Source organism: Phacochoerus africanus, chromosome 14 (assembly GCF_016906955.1).
Source record: "Phacochoerus africanus isolate WHEZ1 chromosome 14, ROS_Pafr_v1, whole genome shotgun sequence".
In the NCBI taxonomy this organism is placed as follows: Eukaryota; Metazoa; Chordata; class Mammalia; order Artiodactyla; family Suidae; genus Phacochoerus; species Phacochoerus africanus.
Window position 1 is genome coordinate 35,187,969 of NC_062557.1, and position 27,970 is coordinate 35,215,938.

At 44.4% G+C, this 27,970-nt stretch overlaps 2 protein-coding genes across 10 annotated transcripts in view; one reads left to right on the top strand and one right to left on the bottom strand.

Moving 5' to 3' along the window:
* The window catches only part of SKA2 (spindle and kinetochore associated complex subunit 2), a 34,310-nt gene extending 30,131 nt beyond the window's left edge, over nt 1-4,179 (bottom strand). For 2 of the 5 annotated variants that reach the window (XM_047757930.1, XM_047757932.1), the window contains exon 1: nt 4,006-4,162. In XM_047757930.1, coding sequence (XP_047613886.1) covers nt 4,006-4,038 — 33 coding nt within the window. In that variant the 5' untranslated portion in view covers nt 4,039-4,162. Of the gene's footprint in view, nt 1-4,005 lie in introns of all 5 variants that reach the window. The other 3 variants (XM_047757931.1, XM_047757933.1, XM_047757929.1) reach the window with 3 other exon arrangements.
* A 242-nt stretch (nt 4,180-4,421) lies between these two features.
* The window catches only part of PRR11 (proline rich 11), a 32,114-nt gene continuing 8,565 nt past the window's right edge, over nt 4,422-27,970 (top strand). The window contains exons 1-6 of one of the 5 annotated variants that reach the window (XM_047757927.1): nt 4,422-4,680; nt 17,570-17,702; nt 20,542-20,692; nt 21,189-21,311; nt 24,692-24,946; nt 27,508-27,606. In XM_047757927.1, coding sequence (XP_047613883.1) covers nt 17,575-17,702; nt 20,542-20,692; nt 21,189-21,311; nt 24,692-24,946; nt 27,508-27,606 — 756 coding nt within the window. In that variant the 5' untranslated portion in view covers nt 4,422-4,680; nt 17,570-17,574. Of the gene's footprint in view, nt 4,681-4,702; nt 4,821-17,569; nt 17,703-20,541; nt 20,693-21,188; nt 21,312-24,691; nt 24,947-27,507; nt 27,607-27,970 lie in introns of those variants that run through there. The other 4 variants (XM_047757924.1, XM_047757925.1, XM_047757926.1 and 1 more) reach the window with 4 other exon arrangements.

Sequence of the window (27,970 nt, forward strand, 5' to 3'; positions counted from 1 at the left end):
TAACAAAATTGGTTATAATTACTAGTAAGGCAAAGTTGTGAAAATATTTCTGTTCTGCTCGATGTGATGGTTAGCTCCTCCATAACAACGAATTGATTAACTGCCATATAAAACAAGCTTTTGAGTAAGATGACCAAAGAAAACAAAAGTAAAATAATGAATTTCCCTTTTTTTTCCCCTCAGCCACACCCATGGCATATGCAAGTTCCCAGGCTAGGGACTGAATCCAAGTAGGAGCTGAGACCTACAGCACAGCGGCAGCAAGGCTGGATCCATAACCCACTGCGCCAGGCCAGGGATGGAACCAGCACCTCCACAGAGAGAGGCAGGATATCTAACCCAATGCATCACAGCGGGAACGCCAAGTTTTCCAGTTTTTATAAACCCAGTCTATCTCCCTGGAATCCAAACCACAATCCCAAAAGCATGGGATAAGCATCCACCTTATCCCATGAGATTACAGATTTCCATGAAATCAATGTAGCTTCAACAGGACATCATTAGTCCTACCTAGCTGAATACTATGAAAGGGGATTTAAAAACTTCAGTTAACCCCTAAAACATCTTAAATGCAGGAGGAAATATCTCCATTTCCTTCAAGTGCAGAAAAATCAAGGAGAAAATACTAATGGGAGGAGAAGACTCTGAGATTTAAGAATCAGGTTTCCTTGGATACAAGCCAATTAACATTGTAACCTTAAAACTGCTAAGAAACCATTCTAAAGTCAGATATCAACTCAGAAAGAGTGAAGTATCATATATCACATTGCACTACCTTTTGTGCACAGACACTAGCGGTATCACAAAAGAAGGATACTAGACAAATACCACTCAATCAATAAGTGGAGGGAAAAAAGTTAGAGAACAAAGATTATCTTACAATGAGCTTATTCCTCCATTAATAATGTTGATTGATGCGAAAACACTTTCCATTATTTTCACCAATCTTCCTTTAAATGTCCACTTCAGCTACTTGGTAGGATTGATCCTACTAAGAAATGAACTCAAATTCAGAGAGCTGGAACATAAATGTCTTGACCTCAAATACTAGACCACATAACTCAGATATCAGAATATTTCAACTCTGCTAGCCAAGGATCATGTTTAAAGACAAGTATTTAAAAATCTATATTTAATTTTCTGAATCAGAAGTTAAAACAAGCAAAAAGTATTAAAATTTTTAATATAAGAGGATCAGGATATTTGTCTAAAAATTAAGATAAGTACTTTCTTTTCAAAGTTAAATGATAGGCATTCTATTTCACTTATTAAATATTCAACATTGGTTCCTCAACAAATCCTTTATTTAAATAATATAAAGCCATATATCAGAGGAATGCACAGGAAATCATTTACCTTTAGAATATTAGCAAATAAACCAGTTCACAGACATAACATTTTTCTCACATGGCAAATCTAAAGATGAGATGCAGTCCTTTATACTATCCAATCAATATAAAATGGTAATAATAAAACTATAATAACAGTTCAAATACAATTTTTAAACCCTAATGATTATGGAAACAAACTAATAGTTTGAACAGGGAAAAGAAGAAAAAAAAAAAGGCTATGACTAAGTTACTTAAAAGCAATTTGTGAAGAAAAACCTGCTTTATTCTTTCTTCCATGAAAAGCATTTTTTCAAACTACTCCATCATTCAACTATCTAAAAGTTTATAACTAGCTACCTCAAAATTTTCTAAAACCCACTTTTTCCCAAGAGGTACATGTACTTGTTTTTCCCTTAAAATGTGTTCAATCTAAAAAATATCCTGGAGGGTTCCCACTGTGGCACAGCAGAAACGAATCCAACTAAGAACCATGAGGTTGAGGGTTTGATCCCTGGCCTTGCTCAATGGGTTAAGAAGCCGGCATTGCCATGAGCTGTGGTGTAGGTAGCAGAGGCGGCTCCGTTCTGGAGTGGCTGTGGCTGTGGCCTAGGCCCTTAGCTGTAGCTTGGATTAGACCCCTAGCCTGGGAACCTCCGTATGCTGCAGGTGTGGCCCTAAAAAAAGCAGGGGGAAGAAAAAAGCCATAAAAAATATCCTGGGAGAATACTGACTCTAATGCAAAATTCGGAAAAGGGTTAAGTAGTACCTCAAAATTAAAACCTGAAGGGGAAAATTACTGTTAAGAGCATAATTAGTATCACTTAGCATCCTATAATTAGTCAGAGATACCCATCTGGAGTGAGGAATAATAATGGAGAAGGCAAGACCATATAACATCTTTGCCTGTTGATAGAATCGAACTACAATACTTAACATGTTTGCATTTCTGAAAGACAGTTAATGGTAAGAATAACAAAATTTTGAACTAAAAGTTAGGTTTGAAAAGCTGCCTTCTGGAGTTCCCGTCGTGGCTCAGTGGTTAAGGAATCTGACTAGGAACCATGAGGTTTCGGGTTCAATCCCTGGCTTTGCTCAGTGGGTTAGGGATCCAGTGTTGCCGGGACCTGTGGTGTAGGTTGCAGACGCAGCTCAGATTCCAAGTTGCTGTGGCTCTGGCGTAGACCGGTGGGTACAGCTCCGATTCGACCCCTAGCCTGGGAATCTCCATATGCCGCGGGTGCGGCTCAAGAAATAGCAAAAAGACAAAAAAAAAAAGAAACAGAAAAGCTGCCTTCTTTGCAGCCATTTCTTACCTTCCCAATTTCCACACACACTCCCCGCAAGAAAATTAAAATTTCAGAAACAACTGAAAGCAAATGAAAGTTGATTCTGTATATGCAAGACACTAAAACACTACAATTCATTTAATATCTCAGAAAAAAAAATACTAACATACATCAAGGTCTCAAACTTTCTGGGGGTGGGAATGGGGTGTGACGATGATACTGTTTCTTCCAAGATCACTACACGTTGCAGGTATTTAAGTGTTGCAGGTATTTAAGAGACCCAAGGTTCATCTTGAAGGAAGCAGCAAAGGCACAATGATACCTGAGCAGTAATGCCAGGGAATGGCAGTGGGAGGAGGAAAGGACTGCGATGGAGATGGCTTCTTTACTTAATCTTGATATTTTCCTTTAACAAAAAAAGGACAGGAATTCAATGATGGATGAGCCCTCCAAATTCCACATTTTAAAGGAAGTCAGCCCAATCCAAACACATGTAATACAGGAAGGGAAAAGACTGAAGACAGAACAAGGGAACTAAAAAGAAAAAAAGCGCGGGCGACTAAGTGGGTAATTTAGGGATGGAAGGGAGAGAATAAAGAGGACAAGTAAGGCAAGGATCCAAAGGAGAAACTAGGACGGCCTGCAATTTGGCGCGCTCCTGCAGGCCAAGCAGCAGCAGGAGTCCTTTCCAATTACTCGCCCCCGCCCCCTACTTTCACAATGAATGAAACTAGGCAACTCCATAGCAGGGGTGCCGTCCACGTCCCAGTCCCGCCCGCGCTCCAGGAAAGGAGCTCCTGGTTCAGATTCCCTTCTCTCCCTCACCGAAGGGCCAAAGAGAAACTAGGAGCTTCCTTGGCCGATAGGAGGTTATGCACACAAGTCTAGAATCCTATCTCAGACTTTTTCAGCTTGCCGAGAATGTGACGGTTCAGTCCTAAAGGGATTTCTCTCCGCCCCTCTCGGTTTACTCCCACCCCACCCTCCATGCCCGTTTCTCGGAGTGCAAACGACCTCGCCCCTTCTTAGGGTGTAAAGGAACCATTCCAATCACGCCTTTTTGGTGGAAATACACAGAAGGATGTCTGCACCAGCCACAGCTCCTTAAGAGGCGGAAAGATGAGGTCAAGGAACAAGGAATTCCAAAGGCCCCGCACCCTCAGCATCTCCCGCCATTTCCCTCACGAGTTTCCCGGATGTAACGCCTTTCCCCGTGGCGGTTAAAAGAAACCAGGCGGTGGCGACTCCCTTCGGTGCAGGAGGAGGGAGCTAGAGTCTAGTCCAGCCTCCACCACCCAGGATTTCCGGCGACTCCTAATTGCGTTCCACCTTGGAGGCCATCCGGGAAAAATGAACTACCCAGCAGATCTCCTTCACTTTACACTCACCATCAGTTCAAGCTTATCGACCTCCGCCTCCATGTTGAATAGTTGACATTCCTCAGACCACGGCGGCGGCGCTTAAGCCGTAAACCGTACTAGCACTGAGGGTCCCTATTGGACAGCTGTCACTCAACATCTCGCACTCATTGGTTCCGCCGCTTCACCAGTGCCCGCCCATCGGCGATTGGGAGACGCCCCTACGCATGAAACACATTTTCTTGTTGGGCGAGGACACAAAACGCCGCAGGAGGATTGGCTGCTATACATTTTTTTTCTTCCATTGGCTGCATCCTCACCTCTACTTTCAATTTCCCAGTTAGAGTTCCTCAGAGAAGAGCTTCCGATTGGTGCAATTGGAAGAAGAGCCAACCAATTACACAAAAGCTTCCACAAGCGACAACGGGGACGCGACACACCTTTCCTCGGCTGCTTCCCCTCCACTTCGCTCCCGCCTTCCCCCTATTCATACTAGAAGCGCCTCAGCTCTGATTGGCCAGAACGTGGTGCAACCTCAGCCAATCAGAAGCCAGGCTGCGCTCCTGCACTACGCAGAGAGCAAATGGTGAAGAGACAAAGGCTACGATTGGTCCCTCCACGATAAGGTCTTAATTTTGAATTTTTCTTTATGGCGAGGGAGCGGCTACTCCCGGGACGTCATCGAACCCCTGGCCTCTTAGACTAGTAAGTGCAGGGAGATCTTCCTTTGTTACCTGGGCTCGCATCTGCCATAGCTGGGCCTGTTGCTGCTTGTGTTCTTACGGTTTACTAAGGTGGGGACTTTGGCTGGACTCGGAGGGGAGATGGAGGTGTTCTGAGTTTGGGTAAGAAGTACTCCGCCTGGGTCCACTCTAATCATACTTCTTTTTAATTAACGCTCTGCAAAAATACGTTTTGGAGTAAAGCATCTGCCTTCCTTTTGCCCATTCCTTTACTTGCCGTTCAAAATGTGGTTTGCAGACCCAAAAGCATCTGCATGACTTGGGCGCTTGTTAGAAATGTAGATTATCTGGCTCCACCCAGACCTACTGAATCAGAATATGAATTTTTAATAACCCCTGTGATTATTTTGCACTTTAAGTTTGAGAAAGTACATTTCTTGACAGGGATGAAGAGCCAACCAACTACTGTGTTCCTTGATATAGTCTTAATATCTTTCAAGTTTCTATGAGAGTGTCAATTTTAAAATTATGCCCTGTTTGCTTTGTGCCTAGTACTGCGCTGGACTAAGCTTTAGGGAGCTGCAATCTCTTTAGAGAAACAAGACAGGAACTAAAAAAGCAATGCTGCACAACATAAAGTGTAAAATTAAATATAAGCAAATATCAGAAATAGCCCTTTGGGGAGTTCCCGTTATAGCGCAGCGGAAACGAATCCGACTTAGGAACCATGAGGTTTGAGGTTCGATACCTGGCCTCGGTCAGTGGGTTAGGGATCTGTCATTGCCCTGAGCTGTGATGTAGGTCGCAGGCGCAGATCGAATCCTGCGTGGTTGTGGCTGTGGTGTAGGCCGGTAGCTGGAGCTCGGATTCGACCCCTAGCCTGGGAACCTCCATATGCCACAGGTGCAGCCCTAAAAAGCAACAACAACAAAAAAGACTATCTCCAGGGAGTTCCCGTCGTGACTCTTCGGCTAACAGACCCCCATTAGTATCCATAAGGAGGTGGGTTGGATCCCTGGCCTCGCTCAGCAGGTTAAGGATCCAGCGCTGCCTTAAGCTGTGGTGTAGTCGCTGTGGCTGTGGCCTGAGGCATAGACCAGTAGCTGTAGCTCCAATTAGACCCCTTGCCTGGGGAACTTCCTTATGCTGCGGGTGTGGCCCTAAAAAAACAACAAAACAAAAGACCGACTCCAGGAGTTCCTGCTCTGGCACAGAGGCAGGGACCCAGGTCCCATCCTCAGCCTGGCACAGTGAGTTAAAGATCTGGTGTTGCTGCAGCTATTACATAGATCGCAACTTCTGCTGAGATTCAATCCCTAGCCCCATATGCCTGTAGAGCAGCCAAAAACGAAAAAAAAAAAAAAAAAAAAGGAGAGACTGAATCCACTAAAGGTAGAAAATGAACTGGCAAGGAGTTGGACTGAAGGCAGGAAGATAATTGGAGGAACACTTAGACCAACCCAAACTGAGAAACAACTACCTGGATTTCTTCCAAAATATAAATAATATGAAAAAAGGCCAATACTTGTATAAAAAGGCTGGGGAACAGTTATAAAGACCAAAGAGACATTACAGTTAAATGCAAGGTGTAGAGGGAAAGGGAGCAGCTCTAAAGGATATTGTTGAGACTATTGGTGTAATTTGAATATGGAACTATATTCAAAGGTAAAATTTCCTGATTGTGGTTTTGTGGAATAATGTCCATGTTCATGTTCGGACTATGAATTTAAAATATCCAGGGGGAGTTCCTGTTGTGGCTCAGCATGATAAGAAGCTGACTAGTATCCATGAGGATTCGGGTTTGATCCCTGGCCTTGCTCACACTGCCATGAACTGTGATATAGGTCACAGACGTGGCTCAGATCTGGTGTGGCCAGCAGCTATAGCTCCACTCGACCCCTAGACTGAGAACTTCCATGTACCTTAGATGCAACAATAAAAAGCAGAAGATAAAATATTCAGGAGTGAAGTATGGTGTCTGCAACAATGCTCAGCCAAAAACTAAAAACTTTTATGCATGTATATGTATTTTATATATTTATGTACATTATGCACGGACCTAAAAAGCAAATAATATAATAATAATAATTTTCAGGAGTTCCCATGGTGACTCAGCAGGTTAAGAACCCAACTAACATCCATGAGGATATGTGTTCGATCCCTGGCCTCACTCAGTGGGTTAAGGATCCAGCGTTGCCACAAGCTACAGCACAGATCACAGACGTAGCTCTGATCTGGCATTGCTGTGGCTGTGGCATGAGCTGGCAGCTGAAGCTCTGATTTGACCCCTAGCCTGGGAACTTCCATGTACTGCAGGTATAGACCTAAAAAGCAAAAATTAAAAATAAAAAAAATAGATTTTTTTTTCTTTTTTTTTTTGGCTTCAGCTTGCATCACCTTGATGTGGGATCTCAGTTCCCAGACCAGGGTTCAACTGAATCCAGGCTGCAGTGGTGAAAGCACCAGATCCTGACCACTAGACCACCAGAGAACTTCTGTAACTCTTTAGAAAGTTGAATTTGAATGCATGGGCACTGGAACAGCCACTAGGAAAGAGCTAGAAAGGGATGGCCCAGTGTCAGAATGGTGGTACTCTTATTTTTCTAGCGAATGGTACATGCCAAAGGCAGACTCTCAAATACTACTACAAGACTTATTACACTTAAAAGAAACAAACAAAAAATTGTAGTTCTCTGAATCATCTCTCATACTCCAACTCCCACTTGCAAAGGTAACATCATCCACTTTTGTAACTGCTTCTGGTATTTACCTCCATGTTTCTAAGTAAAATTTATAATACTATTTCTGTATTTCCCTTCAGCCTTAAATACTGTATAAATTTAGACAACTGCTGATTTCCACTTTCTATCTTCCCAGTATACCTGTATCATAATTATTAGTTAAACAATGTTTTATGTTACTGTACACTGAACATACAGTGTTACTATAATTTCATTTCTTATACAAAATTTTTCTTAGACTTTTTTGGGCGGTCTTTTTAAAGCCATGCCTGTGGCATACAGAAGTTCCCAGGCTAGGGGTCAAAACCTGAGCTGCATAAGCATGCCTAGGCCACAGCTACAGCAACTCGGGGTTCAAGTGAGTCTGGGACCTACATCACAGCTCATGGCAATGCCAGATCCTTAACCCACTGAGCAAGGCTAGGGATCGAACCCGCAACCTCATGTTTCCTAGATGGATTCATTTCCACTGCGCCACAGTGAGAACTCCAAGTCACACTTTTCAATTCAGGGTCATCCCCTATCTTTTACGTAGTGACAGACAGGACCCTGCCATGCTTGGTGGACCAGACTTCAGCACATTGAGGTTCTACTTCTCCAGCGAATAAACCTGTCCCTGAAATGAAGGCCAGGCCACTGCCAGGTTGCAAAGACTGGAGGGCAGATGTCAACAGCCTGCCCAAACCTTATAAAGACTTTCAATAAATCCGGAGTTCCCGTCGTGGCGCAGTGGTTAACGAATCTGACTAGGAACCATGAGGTTGCAGGTTTGGTCCCTGCCCTTGCTCAGTGGGTCAACGATCCGGAGTTGCTGTGCGCTGTGGTGTAGGTTGCAGACGTGGCTCGGATCTCGCGTTGCTGTGGCTCTGGCCTGGGCCAGTGGCTACAGCTCCAATTGGACCCCTAGCCTGGGAACCTCCATATGCCGTGGGAGCGGCCCAAGAAATAGCAAAAAAAAAAAAAAAAAAGACTTTTAATAAATCCAATTAAACCCTACTCCAATCCTTCAAAGGCACTAGGTGCTTCCAAGTCCCGAATGTTCTCAGAGTTCTGGGATTGTCTTGCTTCCTATTGGCTTCCCTACCAGGCCATCAAGCCTCAGCTTTTGTCTGCTCTGCCAAGTCAGTTATCACTGCTTTCTGCTTTCCATTATTTAATTGATATCTATCATCTATGATAGTATCTAGTATCTACTCCCACTCTTTTTTTTTTCTTTTTACCTTTTTCTAGGGCCGCTCCTAAGGCATATGGAGGTTCCCAGGCCAGGAGTCTAATTGGAGCTGTAGCCACCAGCCTACGCCAGAGCCACAGCAACTCGGGATCCGAGCCATGTCTGCGACCTACACCACAGCTCATGGCAACACCAGACCATTAACTCACTGTGTGAGGCCAGGAATCAAACCCACAGCCTCATGGTTCCTTGTTGGATTTGTTAACCACTGAGCCACAACGGGAACTCCTCTCTCTCTTTTTTTAGTGGCTGTGGGTGGAAGTTCTGGGGCCAGGGACTGAATCCAAACTGCAGCTGTAACCTGTGCTGCAGCTGTGGCAACGCCTGCTCTTCTAGCCCACTGGCCTGGTCTGGGGTTAGAACTCCAGCCTCTGCAGTCACCTGAGCTGCTGCAGTCAGAGTCCTTGTTTTTTGTTTTGTTTTGTTTTTCTTTTTAGGGCGGAGCCCACAGCATATGGAAGTTCCCAGGCTAGGGATGATATTCAGTTTCGTTTCCACTGATCCATGACGGGAACTCCTGCAGTCGGGTCCTTAACCCACTGTGCTACAGTGGGTACTCCTATTTCTATTCTTTGTCCTATGGATTTATGCCCTTTTTTATTGCTTTATTGCCTTTTTCATGATATTTCAGAAGGGAACAGAGCAGTAGTGTGGTAATAAATGTTTAATAATTACAAATACATAGTTTTATCTCAAATTTACTTATACTACATACTAAAATGGTATAAAATTATAATAAACAATAAATATACAATATTCTTTCCTGTAAATTTCATAGCAAATGGATTCTCACAGAATGCTATTGATTTTTATAGACTTCTTATATTTGTAACCAACCTGTAGTTGCAATTTATGTGCAAGCTTAGCCTTTTTTTTTCTTTTTTTTTTTGCCTTTTCTAGGTTCCCAGGCTAGGGGTCGAATCCAAACTGTAGACGCTGGCTTAGGTCAGAGCCACAGCAACTCGGGGATCCGGCCTGTGTCTGCGACCCACATCACAGCTTCCGGCAACACCGGATCCTTAACCCACTGAGCAAAGCTGGGGATCGAACCCACAACCTCATGGTTCCTAGTTGGACTGTTAACCACTGCGCCACGACGGGAACTCCTGTGTAAGCTTAGTCTTGATATGAATGTTGGTTGACGTTTTCATTTCTCTGTGGAGTAAGACAAAAGTGAAACACGAAGATATATGTTGGAAGTTGACTTCAGTAAGCAACTTCTTTGATGGATCCAATAATAGTTTTCAAATACTGGAATACTGGACTTCCTATTGTGGCTCCATGGGTTAGGAACCTGACATAGTGTAGTCTCTGTGAGGATGTGGTTCAGTCCCTGGCCTCACTTAGTGGGTTACAGATCTGGTATTGCCACAAGCAACACTGTAGGTAGGTCACAGATGTGGCTTAGATCCTGAGTTACAAATGTGTTGCAGGTCTGCAGCTGAAGCTCCTATTTGACACCTAGCCTGGGAACTTCCATATACCACAGGTAAAAAGAAAAAGCAGCCATAAAAAGAAAAAAAAATAGTGGAATACTATATTCCTCAATTTTTTTGTGCTGGTCACCTAATGACTACAGACAAAATAGACTTTTAAGTTTAATTTTCACTGGAGTTCCCTTCATGGCGCAGTGGTTAGCAAATCTTGACCAGGAACCATGAGGTTGCGGTTCCATCCCTGGCCTTGCTCAGGGGGTTAAGGATCCGGCATTGGTGGGACCTGTGGTGTAGGTCGCAGATGAGGCTGGGATCCCTCACTGCTGTGGCTCTGGCGTAGGCTGGCGGCTACAGCTCTGATTTGACCCTTAGCCTGGGAACCTCTATACGCTGCAGGAGCGGCCCTAGAAAAAGACCCAAAAAAAAAAATTTTTTTTTAATCTGCACTATTAACATTTTTTACATCATTTTCTAAACAATCACCAAAATAGTAAATCAAGCCGTAATTTGTAGTGTTTGTTTTGTTTTCTTTGTTTTGGCTGCACCTGCAGCACGTGGAAGATCCTGGACCAGGGATTGACCCCTTGCTGCAGGTGCAGCCTGCGCCACAACTGCAGCAACACCAGATCCTTAACACCCAGGGCCACTTGGGCTTCCTGTAGTGTTTTATAATAATTGTGGTCCCATTGTGACTAATTTCAAGTTTCCAATGTGAAGTCACTAAATGTGGATCTGGGAAGCAGTGAGCAGTAATACACCATTCTACAGCATTTTCATTAGAAAACACTATAAGATAAAAACAAAAACCTTAAAGCATACATAATAGTATAATCTTTAGGAAGTGGTAAGTTTTGTGTATTCATTACCCTTTTTTGTTTTTGCTTTTGTTTTTGTTTTGGAGGTTCCTAGGCTAGGGGTCGAATTGGAGCCGAAGCCACTGGCCTACGCCAGAGCCACAGCAACACAGGATCCGAGCCACGTCTGCAACCTACACCACAGCTCACGGCAACTCTGGATCCTTAACCCACTGAGCAAGGCAAGGGATGGAACCTGCAACCTCATGGTTCCTAGTCGGATTCGTTAACCACTGTGCCACAGCGGAAACTCCTTGTTTGTTTTTTTAATTGAAGTATCATTGATTTACAGTGTTTCAAGTGTACAGCAAAGTGATTCAGTTATGTGTTTGTGTATTTTTCAGATTATTTTCCATTACAGGTTATTACAAGATATCGAATATAGTTCCCTGTGCTATACCATAGGTCCATGTTGTTATTTACAAACTTTTTTAAAAATTTATTTTATTTTACTACCTTTGAAAATATAAATTATCAGAGTTTCCTGGTGGCTCAGTGGGTTAAGCATGTGATGTTGTTGCTGCTGTGGTGTAGGTTTGATCCCTGGCCCAGGAACTTCTGCATGCTATGAATGCAGCTGAAAAAAAAATTGTGTATAGCATAATATAAATTATCTAATTCTAAGTTTATATAATTTAATTTTTTTTTTTTCTTTAGGGCCGTACCTGCAGCATATAGAAGTTCCCAGGCTAGGGGTCAAATCAGAGCTACAGCTGCTGGCCTGCAGCACAGCCATAGCAATGCCAGATCTGAGCCATGTCTTCTACTTATGCTGCAGCTCAACGCAAGGCCAGATCCTCAACTTACTGAGTGAGACCAGGGATCCAACTCACATCTTCACCCGATATTAGTGGTTCATTTTCGCTGAGCCACAATGGGAACTCCCATATAATTGAATTTAATAATTAAATTAATTGTGAGTTAAATTATTGAATTTAATAATTTAATGTTAGATTTATTTAACAACTGACTCACAGACTTACAAAAAATGTCACAGTTTGTGCCAATCCCTGCACACCACTGAAACAGAGGTTAAAGTATGGCGTCAACCCACTAAGTTCCACCAGAATGTCCAGATCCTTTCTTTCAATTTTTTTGTTTGTTTTTTGTTTTTTTTTAGGGACACACCCACAGCATATGGAGGGTCCCAAGCTAGGGGTCGAATTGGAGCTATAGCTGAAGGCCTACACCACAGCCACAGCAAGGGAGGATCCGAGCTGAGTCTGCGACCTACACTGCAGCTCAGGGCAACACTGGATCCTTAACCCACTGAGCAAGGCCAGGGATCGAACCTGCATCTTTATGGATGCTGGTCAGGTTCATTAACCAATGAGCCATGACGGGAACTCCTGTCCAGCTCCTTTCTAATGTCTACTTTCATAACTGAGAGGTTGGTAAATACAGGGAAAAGGGATGCAGGAGGCCAGTTCTCTGTGTCAGTTTGATTCCCTAACAAAAGACATCAAGGGGAGAGAGGGAACAGCAACGGAAGCGGGGGAGGCTGTAAAGGGACAGACATGGAAGGGAAGTTTACCATGGAAACCTCAGATTCTGGGGATCCCAACCAGTGAACTCTGGGCCTTGGATAGATAGTCTTGGTCGTGGATTTGAGGAAGTTTAACTTGTTTTCAAGGCAACTACAAGTTTGTTATCTTCATTCAGAGTATTTTTGTTTTGCCTCCGCCTCTACCCTCCCCCTGCCACCACCCTCACCTCCCTCTGCGCCCCGCCCCCAGCAAAGAGAAGTTCCTTAGCCAGGGATGGAATCTGAGCCACAGCTGCAACCTATGCCACACCTGTGACAGCGCGGGATCCTTAGCCCACTGTGACACAGCAGAAAAGCTTGTTTTGCTTTAAAAAAGAAAAAAAAAAAAAGCAATCAATCCTTTAGACATCCCTTGTGTTTCATAGTCGCTGCTTAGCCTTCCATCATAATTTCAGCCGAAAGGAAAAATGATATAATAAATGTGAAAGCAGCTATTTGGAGGTATGGCTCCCAAAACCTCTAAGAACAATTTCAAAAACACTGTTAATTTGAGACCGGACAAATAGTTAAATTAGATGCTGTCGAGAACCCTTATTCCTAGAAGGGTCACCCATTGCCAGGAAGAGTGCCCTCTGTAAATCCAGCGCTCTGGGAACTAAAACATTTCTTAGTTTTTTACTACCCTTGGTGGGGTTGGGGGAGGTTCTTCAATCCTTGGAATCTGAGAGCTGAGCAAGCCTAGAGCTGCATACCAAGTGCTGCAAGGTTACTGGGTGGACAAAAGCAGAATGAAAGTGTGTTTTCAAGGCCGATGGTTCCTATTCAAATTTAAGTTTGAAGAGAAGGAGGCCCAGCCTCCATTTTTTTTGTTCTGCTACTTGAATAAGGATCTCTTTGTTCCTCAGGTGGCAACAACTAAAACTAGCAAAGCCCTTCCAATCAAACCAGCTCTGACTTAATTTTCTTCAGAAAAGGATCTGGATTAAAATCTAAATATAGGAGTTCCCGTCGTGGCGCGGTGGTTAACGAATCCAACTAGGAACCATGAGGTGGCGGGATTGGTCCCTGCCCTTGCTCAGTGGGTTAACGATCCGGCGTTGCCGTGAGCTGTGGTGTAGGTTGCAGATGCGGCTCGGATCCCGCGTTGCTGTGGCTCTGGCATAGGCCGGTGGCTACAGCTCCGACTGGACCCCTAGCCTGGGAACCTCCATATGCCGCGGGAGCGGCCCAAGAAATAGCAAAAAGACAAAAAAAAAAATCTAAATATATGAGGTGTTTTTGTTGTTGTTGTTTGGCTGCCCTACAGCATATGGAGTTCCAGCACCAGGGATCAGATCAGAGTGCCAGTTGCAACCAGCTGTGGCAATGCTGGGTCCTTCAACCCACTGTGCTGGCTAGAGACAGAACCTGCGCCCTGGTGCTGCAGAGACACCAAGCATTGCACCACATCAGGAACGCCACTAGTTAGGTTTAAAATTCTCTCAAATAGGAGTACCTGTTGTGGCTCAGCAGTAACAAACCTGACTAGTATCCATGTGGACTTCGGTTCGATCCTTGGCCTTGATTAGTGGGTTAAGGATCTGGCATTGCCTTGTGCTTTAGTGTAGGTCACAGACACAGCTTGGATCCCTCATTGCTGTGGCATGTAGGCTGGCAGCTATTCGACCCCAAACCTGGGAACTTCCGTATGCCACAGGTGTGCCTCCCGCCCACACAAAAAAAGTGGTGGTGGGGGGATAAAAATCCTCTTCCTCAGGGAAAATATCTTGCATGATAATAAAGATTCACTGAAAAATATATGTGAAAGTGCCTGAAAGTAAATGAGCATTCAATGAGCAATTAGTTTTGTTTCTTTCACTACCAACTCTACCTTGTATAATGGATGCTCAGTAAATGTTACCAGCAAAGAAACTTACTTCCTTTTAATAACTGACATAACCCAACTCTAGCCAAATTCAGGTTCACTTGCCCAACTCAGAGCAAGACAGATCAACTGACACTGGTGAAGGAAAGTACATTTATTGCAGCGCATCAACCAAGGGAAAGGGCAGCTGGTGCTCAAAAGACAGAAACTTTTTTTTTGTCTTTTTGCCTTTTCTAGGGCCGCTCCCGCGGCATATGGAGGTTTCCAGGCTAGGGGTCGAATTGGAGCTGTAGCCGCAGGCCTATGCCAGGGCCACAGCAACTCGGGATCCAAACTGCATCTGCAACCTACACCACAGCTCACGGCAACGCCAGATCCTTAACCCACTGAGCAAGGCCAGGGATCGAACCTGCAACCTCATGGTTCCTAGTTGGATTCGTTAACCACTGCACCATGACGGGAACCCCAAGACAGAAAATTCTTAATGGCTTTCAGGCAAAGGTGTTTTTTTTTTTTCTTCTTCTTCTTCTTTTTAGGGCCACACCTGCGGCATATGGCAATTCCCAGGCTAGGGGTTGAATTGGAGCTGCAGCTGCCAGCCTACGCCACAGCCATGGCAACATCAGATCTGGGCCGCCTCTGTGACCTAAGCCCCAGCTTGCCCCAGCCTGCACAGCTCACAGCAACGCTGGATCCTTAACCCATTGAGCAAAGCCAGGGAATGAACCTGCATCCTCATGGATGCTAGTTGGATTCATTAACCATTGAGCCACAGCGGGAACTCCAGGCGAGAGTATTTCTTTTTCTTTCTTTCTTTATTTCTTTCTTTCTTTTTTTTTTTTGTCTTTTTAGGGCCACACCCCTGGCATATGGAAGTTCCCCTAGCTCGGGGCTGAATTGGAGCTACCGCTGCTGCTCTACACCACAGCTCACGGCAATGCCAGATCCTTAACCCACTAAGTGAGGCCAGGAATTGAACCCAAATCCTCATAAATCCTAGTTGGGTTCATTAACTGCTGAGCCACGAAGGGAACTCCCAGTCAAATATTTTTAAAGGCAACATTATGGGTGAGGGTCACAGGTCGCTCACTCAGCCGGTAGACTTTCTTCTGTTTGGTTGGTGGTAAGGTAACAAGGTGATCTGTTGGGAATCTGAATCTTATGATTAATAAGATTAATAATCTTATGATTAATCCTAATCTTATGATTACGGTTCTAACCAGTCTGGGGGTCCAAGTGCTTGTAGTCAGCATGTAGTCACCATCTTTCACCTGGGTGGGTGTATGGCTGGGGGTTCTTAGCTTCTGCAGAACAGCTCAAAGAGATGCCTCAGATCATTAGGCATATCCCTTGAGGAGAAACTAGGAGTCCTGTGACTATTGTTTAAGCTATCATTGCTTTTCTTGCTTGACTGCTTTTCCTTTGTTTCTGCATTCTCTCACTTCTGTAGTTAGTAACTGCTTGAGTCTGCTTTTTGGAACTTGCAGACGACTTAGGAGACTCAAGTCTTTTTTCTACAAACAAGAGAAAGCAGACCAGGAAGAGCTTCTGTACTGGGAAGGCCCTGTAAGGTCCTGTTTGATTTCTTTAGAAGAAAGGGAAATTCCTTTGATTTAATGAAGAAAAGCAAAGACAAGCAAAACAAAAACAAAATTAGAGAGTAATATAACGCCAAAAGCCAAAGTGTGGAGATCTCTCAAGAGATGCTTTAAGTCCGAGTTTAAGTTTCCCCCAGTTCAGGGGACTTCTAGGTAGCTGGTGTCGCCGAAACTTGGCCTCTGTCGCCCAGTGCCGAATAGAAACTCAGGGACAAAGATTTGGGTGAAGGAGAAAAAAAATAGCTGTATTGCTTTGCCAGGAAAAGGAGGCCACAGCAGGCTAATGCCCTGAAGACTGTGCCCTCCCTTGAAAGAGCATAGGAAGTGGTTTTATAGTTTGAGATGGGAAAATAGGGCCACAGATAAGGATCAGGGTAGATGCAAGCTTTCATTCTTCTTCAGAGCTGGCATTTAGCATGCCCAGGACTGGTTCTGGTGGTCCTCCTTTGTGGAATGAAAAATGTTTCATATTTGTTGTGGGTTTTAGTTCTGCAAAAGAACTCAGAGATATGGTTAGGTATATTCCTTGAGGAAGAACCAGTACCCTCCCCAAGGCTGCACTATTTTGTCTGTTGGTTGTTTTTTCTTTTTTCACTGCCCCACAGTGAACTCTTATGTATGGAGTTCCCCTGAGCCAGGGATCAGATCCTAGCCGCAATTGCAGCCTACACTGCAGTGGAGGCAACACTGGGTCCTTTAACCCACTGTGCTGGGCCAGGGATTGAACCCTGTGTCCTGATGCTGCAGAGACGCCAGCTATCCCGTTGCACCACAGCAAAAACTCCCCCAAGGCTGCACTATTGTTTCTTTTTCTTTTTTTCTTTTTTTTTTTTTTTGGTCTTTTTAGAGCTGTACCTGTGGCATATGGAGGTTCTCAGGCTAGGGGTCGAATAGAAACTGTAGTTGCCAGCCTACACCATAGCCACAGCAATGTGCGATCCAAGCCACATTCTATGACCTACACCACCCACAGCTCACGGCAATTCCAGATCTTTAACCCACTGAAGGAGGCCAAGGATCAAACCCTTGACCTCAGGGATACTAGTCGGATTCCTTAACCTCTGAACCAGGACAGGAACTCCTGTGCTATTGTTTCTTGACTGCTCTTCCCTAGTCTCTACATCTTCTCTCTTCCCTGTTTAGCAACTGTTTGAACCTGCCCTTTGGAACAAAGGGAAGGTCAGGGAGGCTGACTGAGGCCTATTTCCTACAAACAAGAAATGGGGGAGCAAGGCTTGTGCCCAGGAGCCCCACAGGGTCCTGCTCAGTTTCACTGGTGGTGACCTATTTCCTAACCAAGGTAGTGGAGGCAAGATTGTGTTCACCTTTTGATAATTCATTGAAATATACAGTCAAAAAAAAAATTTTTTTTTTTTTTTTTTGCCATTTCTAGGGCTGCTTCTGCGGCATATAGAGGTTCCCAGGCTAGGGGTCTAATCAGAGCTGCAGCCACCAGCCTACACCACAGCCACAGCAATGCAGGATCTGAGCCGCGTCTGCAACCTACACCACAGCTCAGGGCAACGCTGGATCCTTAACCCACTGAGCAAGGCCAGGGATCGAACCCACAACCTCATGGTTCCTAGTCAGATTCGTTAACCACTGAGCCATGACCGGAACTCATATACAGTCAAAATTTATGTATTTTCTATGCGTATTTTTCTTCAATAAAAAATATAAAACAAACTTTTTTTTTTACAGAAATCATGCCCAAGTTCAAGCAACGAAGAAGAAAGCTAAAAGCCAAAGCAAAAAGATTATTCAAAAGAAAAGAAGCCTCTTGGGTTCAGTCTAAGCTAATTACACCTCCCCCTCCACCACCCTCACCAGAAAGGTAAGGCATAATGTGCAACATACCAAATATACCAATATTAAAATCCTGATCAGTTTATACTTTTTTTTTTTTTATGGCTGCACTCATGGCCTGTGGAAGAACCCGTGCCACAGCAGCAACTTGAGCTGCTGCACTGACAACACTGGAGCCTTAACCCTCTGCACCACAAGAGACTTCTCTGATCAGTTTAGGAACAAGTTACCAGATTTAGCAAATAAAAATACAGAATGCCCAGTTACATTTGAATTTCAGGTAAAGAATGATTTTGTTTTGTTTTGTCCTATGCAACATTTGAAATATACTAAAAATTTATTCATTCTTTATCTGAAATTACATTTTAATTGAACATCCTGATTTTTATGTGGCCACCATAGTTTTAGAGTTCAAATGAAGTAAAAATCACAAGGAACTTTTCTGGAGGTACACAGTAACTATTTTCTACTTTCCTAGTCAATTCAGTTGTATAAATTTGGCAACTAAGTGATGAAAGAAGGGTATGGGTAAAACTTAAATCATTGTTTTAGGGAGTTCCTGATGTGGCGCAGCAGAAGAGAATTCACTAGGAACCATGAGGTTGCGGGTTCAATCCCTGGCCTCGCTCTGTGGGTTAAGGATCCAGCATTGCTGTGAGGTGTGGTGTCAGTCACAGACATGGCTCAGATCTGGCATTGCTGTAGCTGTGGTGTAGGCTGGCAGCTGTAGCTCCAATTGGACCCCTAGTCTGGGAACCTCCATATACCTCAAGTGCAGCCCTAAAAAGGGGGGAAAAAAAAAAGCAAACATTGTTTTGGTAAAGTTTCATCATTTATTCTCTGGGACTCAGAATTTAAATATGTTATTAAAAGAGACTCCAGGGAGTTCCTATTGTGGCTCAGTGGGTTAAAAACCGGACATAGTGTCCTGAGGATGTGAGTTCCATCCCTGGATCTGCCTTGCTGCAGGCAGAGTTCACAGAATCAGCTTGTACCCCAAGTTGCTGTGAATGTGGCATAGGCCACAGCTGCAGCTCCAATTCAGCTCCTAGCCTGGGAACTTCCGTATGCCTCAGGTATAGCCATTAAAAAAAAAAAAAGAAAAAAAAAGACTCTAAATTCCAAGAACTCTAGGGTAGTAGGTTTCACAATAACATACTTGATGCACTTCACCATTAGAGCTCTCTTTACGGACAAACCAATTTTAAAACAAACAGACTCTCAAAAGCAGTAAACGTGGAGTTCCCTGGTGGCTCAGCAGGTTAAGGATCTGGTGTTTTCATTGCAGAGGCGTGGGTTAAATCCTAGCCCGGGAACTTCTACTTGCCATGGGTGTGCCCCCCTCCCCCCAAAAAAGCAGTAACAGGAGTAACCATGATCTCCATCATTCTTAACACTTCTCTTTCTCTAGAAGCCCCCAGGTGGTCTCTCTGCTCTGTCCTTGCCCCCTCTGCAGTGTACTTCAACACAACACCCAGAGTGAGCATGCTGAAATCCTGTCATATTGCTCCTCTGCTTAAAATTATCCAGTGTCAGGAGTTCCCATCGTGGCACAGTGGTTAACGAATCCAACTAGGAACCATGAGGTTGCGGGTTCGGTCCCTGCCCTTGCTCAGTGGGTTGACGATCCGGCATTGCCGTGAGCTGTGGTGTAGGTTGCAGACGCAGCTCGGATTCCGCGTTGCTGTGGCTCTGGCGTAGGCCGGTGGCTACAGCTCTGATTCAACCCCTAGCCTGGGAACCTCCATATGCCACGGGAGCGGCGCAAGAAATAGCAGCAACAACAACAACAACAAAAAAGACAAAAGACAAAAAAAAAAAATTATCCAGTGTTGGAGTTCCCGTCATGGCTCAGTGGTTAACAAATCTGACTAGGAACCATAGGTTGCGAGTTTGATCCCTGGCCTCGCTCAGAGGGTTAAGGATCCAGCATTGCTGTGAGCTATGGTGTACGTTGCAGATGCAGCTTGGATCCCGTGTTGCTGTGGCTCTGGCGTAGGCCAGCAGCTACAGCTCTGATTCGACCCCGAGCCTGGGAACCTCCATATGTCACAGGAATGGTTCTAAAAAAGACAGAAAAGACCAAAAAAAAAAAAATCTGAAAAAAAAGACAAAAAACCCCACTAAAAATAAAAATTTGTTGCATATGTGAATCCAAAAATTCTGGAATTTAATGAAGAATTTGACTCTAAGAAGTCTCTTTCCTTATTTATTTATTTATTTATTTATTTATTTATTTATTTGTCTTTTGTCCTTTTAGGGCTGTACCTGTGGCATATGGAGGTTCCCAGGCTAGGGGTTGAATTAGAGCTACAGCTGCCGCCCTACGTCAGAGCCACAGCAACGCCAGATCTGAGCCACACCTGTGACCTACACCACAGGTCACGGCACACTGAATCCTTAACCCACTGAGCAAGGCCGGGGATCGGAACTTCATCCTCATGGTTCCTAGTCAGATTCGTTTTTGCAGTGCAGCGGGAACTCCAAGTTCCTGACTCTCTGTTCCTGAGTCATGGTATAAAACTAGCTTGTTGGGAACTCCAAGTTCCTGACTCTCTGTTCCTGAGTCATGCTATAAAACTAGCTTGTTCGGATGCAAACTACTATATGTAAATTGGATAAACAAGATCCTCCTTTATAGCAGAGAGAACTATAGTCAGTATCCTGTGATTAAACCACAATGGAAAAGAATATTTAAAGTTATACACACATATATATGATAACTGGATCACTTTGCTGTACATCAGAAATTAACACAACATTGTAAATCAACTGTATTTCAAAAAACAAACTCGCCTCTTATTTAATTAGAGGCTATTATTCCAACTCAGGAGTTTTTGCTTTGTTTGATTTTGTTTTTCCTACAGAGTGGTTATTCCTTCAACAGATACACCTGCTAGCAGAAACTGGCTAAGACTGTCCTGGAACTTCAGATTTCCCAATATCAAAGATGTGATAAATCTTTGGACAAATAGAGTATGGTCTATATACAACTGGTGCCAGAACTGCATGACCCAGGTATGAGTTTGACATATGTGTTTTCAGCATTACATGGTTTTTTTTTTGTTTTTCCGCTTTTTAGGGCCGCACTCTCGGCATATGGGGGTTCCCAGGCTAGTGGTCTAATCGAAGCTACAGCTGCCAGCCTACACCACAGCCATAGCAATGCCAGATCCAAGCTGCGTCTGCAGCCTACACTATAGCTCATAGCAACACTGGATCCGTAACCTACTGAGCGAGACCAGGCTTTGAACCCTCAACTTCATGGTTCCTAGTCGGATTCATTTCTGCTGTGCCACGATGGGAACTCCCAGCATTACATTTTTTTTCTATACACTTGGTTATGCATTCATGGGTGTGTGCTCAAGTCAGCACATCACTCAGGCTAAGCTCAGATAAGATGAAATCAGGTGAGCATGTCTGTCTTCCCATCTATAAAACATACACCAAACCACTTTCTTGTCCCTATCATATATTGCGCTTTGGATTCAGGCTTGTTTATTTCCAATTTCAGAGTTTAGAAGTATTGAAAAATACCATTTTTCCTTCCCGTTCCTACCACCGAGAACTTCATGGTCTAAAACAACGGTTTTGCACTTTGGAAAGTGAATTCTGCAAGCTCCAGGAAGCCCTCAAGGTTAGTATTATCAAATGAAAAACAAACCCAGGATTAGATAAGGAAGGAAAGGATTATCCATCATCAGAATCCCAGTGCACTTTTACTAGGAGTGGCTGCAGGCTGGTACCAGTCCTGGGCATGTTTGCCCTCAGGTCTAGTCCTTAAACTTAAGCAGCTTTTATGCTGCAGGGGGGCTGACCCCTGCAGGCTACTTTTCCTGGGCTCCATGTCACCTGGCCCCCAGTGTGCTGATGAATGGGAAACACTAAAAAGAGATGAGAGGGAGGGAGATTGGTATTTTTCCCCTTTGTTCTCTGTGTTGGGCAATTCCTCCAGTGATGGTTGTTGGCTTCCTAACTCCAGCTCACCTAGGTAAATCCACCATGTTTCTTGATGCTCTGGTTTAACCCAACTCCAGAGATCTGGTTACACCACCCTTCTCTTTGTCCCTCCAGCCTCACAATGCTCATGGCTTTATGCTGCTGCTGATCTCTGGGCTGCCTCACTGTCCCTGGTGTGCTTTCCAGCTCTGCCATCAGCAGTATAACCAATTTCCCATATTACATGTGTTCCCTCTTTTATTGATTGATTAATTGATTGATTGGCTTTTTCTTTTTTTAGGGCTGCACTCTAGGCATATGAAAGTTCCCAGGCTAGGGGTCGAATCAGAGCTATAGCTGCTGGCCTACACCATAGGCTCGGCGACACCAGATCCGAGCCGATTCTGCAATCTACACCACAGTTCATGGCAACACCGGATCCTTAACCCACTGAGTGAGGCCAGGAATCGCACCTGGGTCCTCATGGATACTAGTCAGATTCATTACCACTGAGCCACAATGGGAACTCCCATACGTTCTCTCTTTTAAATACACAGAGTGATTTATATCTTCTTATCTGATACAAGCAGAGAAAAAATATAAATGTCCATCCTCTCCAAACTTCACTAAGCAAGACCCCTATTCTCAGTGTCTAAAATCCAAAGAAGAAACATTGTGTTCATTGATTTGGAGACATGCTTCTGGAATTATATCCCTGCTCCCAGAATTTGAACCTCAAGATGAACTAGCCAGAGAAGGAGAGGGAAGTCCCCTCACAACCTGGACCTCAGTGTCTTCATCTACAAAATGAGAAAGATACCATCTATAATGGGCTAAATTATGCTTACCCTCCCCCCCAAAAAAAAGATATGTCCAAGTCCTAATACCTGGACCCTGGAAATATTACCTTATTCGGGAAAATGAGTCTTGGCAGATACATAATCAAGTTAAGAATTTTGAGATGAGATCATGCTGCATTATCTGGGTGGACCCTCAATCCAGTGACGAGTGTCCTTATAAAAGACACACAGCAGAACACGCACACAGAAGAGGAGGAGCAATGGGACCACAGAGGCAGAGGCTGGAGTCACGGGGCCTTAAACCAAGGAATGCCAGTTGAGTTTAGAAGCTGGAACAGATTTCTTCCCTAGAGCCTTGAGAGGAAGTACAGCCCTGCTGACACCTTGATTTCAGCCCTCTAACCTTCAGGACTGTGAGAGAATGAATTTTGGGTTTTTTGTTGTTGTTTTCAGCCACACCCAAGGCATGCAGAAGTTCCAGGGCCAGGGATCCAACCCCTGCTACAGCAGTGACAATGCTGAATCCTTAACCACTAGGCCACAAGAGAACTCCTCGATTTTGTTTCTTCTAAGCCACCAACTTCCTTTTTTCTTTCTTTTTGGGCCACCCCTCGGCATAGGGAGTTCCCCAGCCAGGGATCAGATCAGAGCTGCAGTTGCCACCTAAGCTGCAGCTGTGGCAATGCTGGATCCTTAACCCACTGTGCCAGGCCAGGGATCGAATCCAAGTCCAAGTATTCCCAAGATGCCACTGATCCCATTGCCCCACAGCGGAAACTCCATCTTCTAAGCCACTAAGCTGATATTTTGTCATTGCAGCGGCTAACTGAAATTTATTCGTGGGATTGGCTTATTCTAAAGCCTCTCTCTTCCACTCGCCTTCTTTTTTTTTTTTTTTTTTTTTTTTTGGCTCTACTCATGGCCTGTGTGAGTTCCCAGGCCAAGGCCAGGGATCGAACCCTTGCCACAGCAGCACCCTGAGCCAAAGCAATGACACTGAATCCTTAGCCTGCTGAGCCACCAGGGAACTCCTCAACTTGCCTGTGTCCTCATAGGGTCTTTCCTCTGCACACATACATTCCTGGTGTCTCTTCTGTGCTGTTCAAGTTTCCTCCTTTTATAAGGTCGCCAGTCAGATTGGAATTGGAACTTACCATAATGGCTCCTTTTAACTTAATCACTTCTTTAAAGGCCTAATCTCCAAATACAGTCACATTCTGAGGAACTGGGGGGTTTAGAGCTTCAACGTAATGAGTTGTGGTGGGAATGGATACGATTCAGCCCATTAACAGTCATGTTCCAGGAATTCCCGTCTGGCGCAGCAGAAATGAATCTGACTAGGAACCATGAGGTTGCAGGTTTGATCCCTGGCCTCGCTCAGTGGGTTAAGGATCCCGTGTTGCCGTGAGCTGTGTGTAGATCGCAGACACAGATCGGATCCCGCATTGCTGTGTCTGGTGTACGCTGGCAACTGTAGCTCCAATTCAGCTCCTAGCCTGGGAACCTCCATGTGCCACGGGTGCAGCCCTAAAAAATTAAAAAAGTAAAAAAGTCATGTTCCAGTCCCTTGAGCCTTTTATCATTTCCGCAAATATACTGTATTCTTGGCTGCATTAAGTATTTTTGCCTCTGCCAGGAACTGTCTTCCCTGAGCTTTATCTCCCTTCTTCACCTGGTTAGCCTAAATTCATCCTTGAGATCACAGCTAAATATCACTCCTCAGACCTCTAGCTATTCATGCTCACAGCACACTTCAAGGCTTTGTTGTTGTTTTTTAGGGCTGCACTCTAGGCATATGAAAGTTCTCAGACTAGGGGTCAAAGCAGAGCTGCATCTGCAACCTACACCACAGCTGACAGCAACGCGGATCCTTCACCCACTGAGCAAGGCCAGGGATCGAACCAGGCCTTGTTATTGCTGAGCCACAACAAGAACTCCTCCATCCCATGGCTTTCATGGAAATATTATTTTGTTTCATTTTAAGTGCATTTGTGTATGTTTACTGTCTTTTCTTTCTCACCAGACCATCAGCTCCTTGAGGTGACAGACAGGGCTGACATTGCACCCAGAGTGTCTGACATATAATACGCACAAAACAAACATGAATGAGTGATTGATTGAATGAATGAATGAGCTTGTGATCAGTGAGAAAATACTATGGCACACATGGTATACTTGGAAGGCATTCAAGGCATGGTAGCTATGATTTTGATGACTCTCAGCTACAAGAACAGAATGAATCTCTTATTCCATTGCCAAACGTGATGTTTCCTTCTAGGCCATCTCAGAAAATTCTTCCTCTCCAAACTGTGGTCAAATGTGTCCCATGCACGGTAAACTTAAAAATGTGCCTGCCTGTGCTCTAACCACCCCTGGAGACTCCGGAGCTGAATTTCCTCCCTCACTGCCACAGCCAGCCAGCCATCTGCCTCCTCCTCCACCACCTCCACCGCCGCCACCTCCTCTGCCACCACCTCCTGCACTGAGAGCACCATTGCCGCTCAGAAAATCTGATCTCACTAAAGCACTTCAGGTAAAAAAACAATCTAAAAGAGGTGTGTTTTGGTCACTATGTGATGGAGGTGTAAAGCCAGTGGCAGTTTAAAGCTGGGCTGAGGAGTTCCCGTTGTGGCTCAGTGATAACGAATCCGACTAGGAAGTGTGAGGTTGCAGTTCGATCCCTGACCTTGCTCGGTGGGTTAAGGATCCGGCATTGCCGTGAGCTGAGGTGTAGGACGCGTTGCTGTGTCTGTGGTGTGGGCCGGTGGCTACAGCTCCAATGAGGCCCCTAGCCTGGGAACCTCCCTATGCCACAGATGCAGGCCTAGAAAAGACAAAAAGACCAAAAAAAAAAAAAAAAAGCTGGGCTGAAGTCTTTGACAGGAAGGGATACATTTTGTTCTGATTCCTTATCTGAATTATGTCAGTTATTATTTTAAAAAACTCAGTCCCTAGGAGTTCATGAGTGTTGAATTTTTTTTTTTGGCCATACCTATAGCATGTGGAAGTTCTCAGACCAGGGATCAAACCCGTGCCACTGCAGTGACAAAACTGGATACTTAACTCACTGGGCCAGAAGGGAACTTTTCGAATGTTGGATTTAGAAATGAAAGGGGGAGTTCCCATTGTGGCTCAGTGGTTAACGAACCCGACTAGTATCCATGAGGACACAGGTTTGATCCCTGGTTTCTCTCAGTGGGTTAAAGATCTGGCTTTGCCGTGAGCTGTGGTGTAGGTCACAGACGCAGCTTGGATCCCTCGCTGCTGTGGCTCTGGCTTAGGCTACTGGCTACAGCTCTGACTGGACCCCTCCATAGCCTGGAAATCTCCATATGCCGCAGGTGCAACCCTAAAAAGACAAAAAAAAAAAAGGAAATGAAAGTGATTTTTTTTTCCCCCAAGGATGAATGAGTGAGACCCAGCAGGGTGTGAGATTCCAGTTGACTTCTCAGTAAAACTTTTACCAAATGGAAAACAAAGATGGCTTAGTGAGTGAAGTCAGAAATAAAAAAAAACAACTGGTAGATCCTAAAGTATAATGCTATTAGGCTGGAAAATCAGTCTCCACTAGAGTTACATATCTGCCAAGGGGACCAGAATATTTGTGAATCACTAAGATAGGCAGGACCCTATTTAAACTCTGCTGAATTTTTACTACAGATACATTTAGTTTAAAATGGCTGAATTAAATCCAGAGTCTATGGTTATATTTGCCCTAATGGGTAACCCTTCAAATATATATTCTTGCTCTACAGGAACCAAGTCATGTTTTTAGGTAGTTTGGGCAAAACCTCACTTTTTTTTTTTGATCTTTTTAGGGTCACATGTGCGGCATATGGAAGTTCCCAGGTAAGGGTCGAATCGGAGCTACAGCAATGCGGGGTCTGAGCCGTGTCTGTGACCTACACCACAGCTCATGGCAACGCTGGATCCTTAACCCACTGAGCAAGGCCAGGGATCAAACCCACAACCTCATGGATACTAGTCGGGTTCGTTAACAACTGAGCCACAGCGGGAACTCACAAAACTTCACTTTGATTTGAGGTACTCTTTCAACCCCTGTCTTATGTTGACTCCTAATACATAGTTGCAGGAAGTAACTCATCTCTTTCTTACTTATTATCAAAGCCATATATTTTTTTCTTCTTTTTCCTTTTTTTTTTTTTGGCTGCCCCACATCATACGGAGTACTCCAGCCAGGGGTCAGATCCAAGCTGCAGTTATGATCTACACCTCAGCTGTGACAACCCCAGATCCTTAACCCACTGTGCTGGGCTGGGGATTGAACCTGCGTCCTGACACTCCATAGACACCACTGATCTCATTATGCCACAGTGGGGGGAACTCCATTCCTTTTTTTTTCCCTTCACCCACAGTATGTGGAATTTCCGTGACCAGGGATGGAAAACATGCCATAGCAGTGACAACGTGGGATCTTTTACCACTAGGCCATTGGGGAACTCCTATCGAAGCCTTATATTTTGATGAATATGGGGAGGGAGGCGCCCAGAGCATATGGAAGTTCCCACACCTGGGATCAAATCCTGCCACAGCAGTGACAACACCAGATCCTTAAGCCACTGTTCCTCAAGAGTGGAGTTTTCAATAACCTTAGGATCCTTGTGTATTGAAAACAGGATCATTCTTGGTTGAGTAGAAAGAATTTGACAGGCTCCTAGGGCAAATAAAAGTTAATTTTTAACTCTTGAGTCTTTTATTTTATTTATTTATTTGTTTGTTTGTTTGTTTGTTTTGCCTTTTTGACATTTCTTGGGTTTCTCCCAAGGCATATGGAGGTTCCCAGGCTAGGGGAAAATCAGCCATAGCCGCTGGCCTACGCCAGAGCCACAGCAATGCAGGATCTGAGCCGCATCTGCGACCTACACCACAGGTCACTGCAATGCCGGATCCTTAACACACTGAGCAAGACCAGGTATCGAACCTGCAACCTCACGGTTCCTAGTCAGATTCGTTAACCACTGTTCCACGATGGGAACTCCTAACTCTTGAGTCTTTTAAAAACTAGATTTTCACTTGCATTTGAGTAGATATCCTGGTTCCAATTTGAATCCTAACCTCTCCATGTATTTTAAGGCTAGGGCGTTAAGAAAAGATGGACCCATGCAGATAACAGTTAAAGATCTACTGACTGTGAAATTAAAGAAGACACAGAGTTTTGATGAAAATAGAAAGGTAAGTTGTCATTGACCATATTTATGGTCTTCTGGCTTTTATTTTATTTTGTTTTTTGCCTTTTAGGGCCGTACCTGTGACCTATGGAAGTTCCCGGGCTAGGGGTTGAATCAGAGCTATACCTGCTGGCCTGTGCCACAGCCACAGCAACAGGGGATCCAATCTATGTCTGCGACCTACACCACAGTTCATGGCAATGATCCTTATCCCACTGAGTGAGGCCAGGGATTGAACCTGCATCCTCATGGATACTAGTCGGACTCATTTTCTGCTGGGCCACAATGGGAACTCGGTCTTTTTTGACCTGGTTTTCCCTTTATGGAAAATAAGCATAAGTCTTTTATATAGAAGCCATTTTGAATTA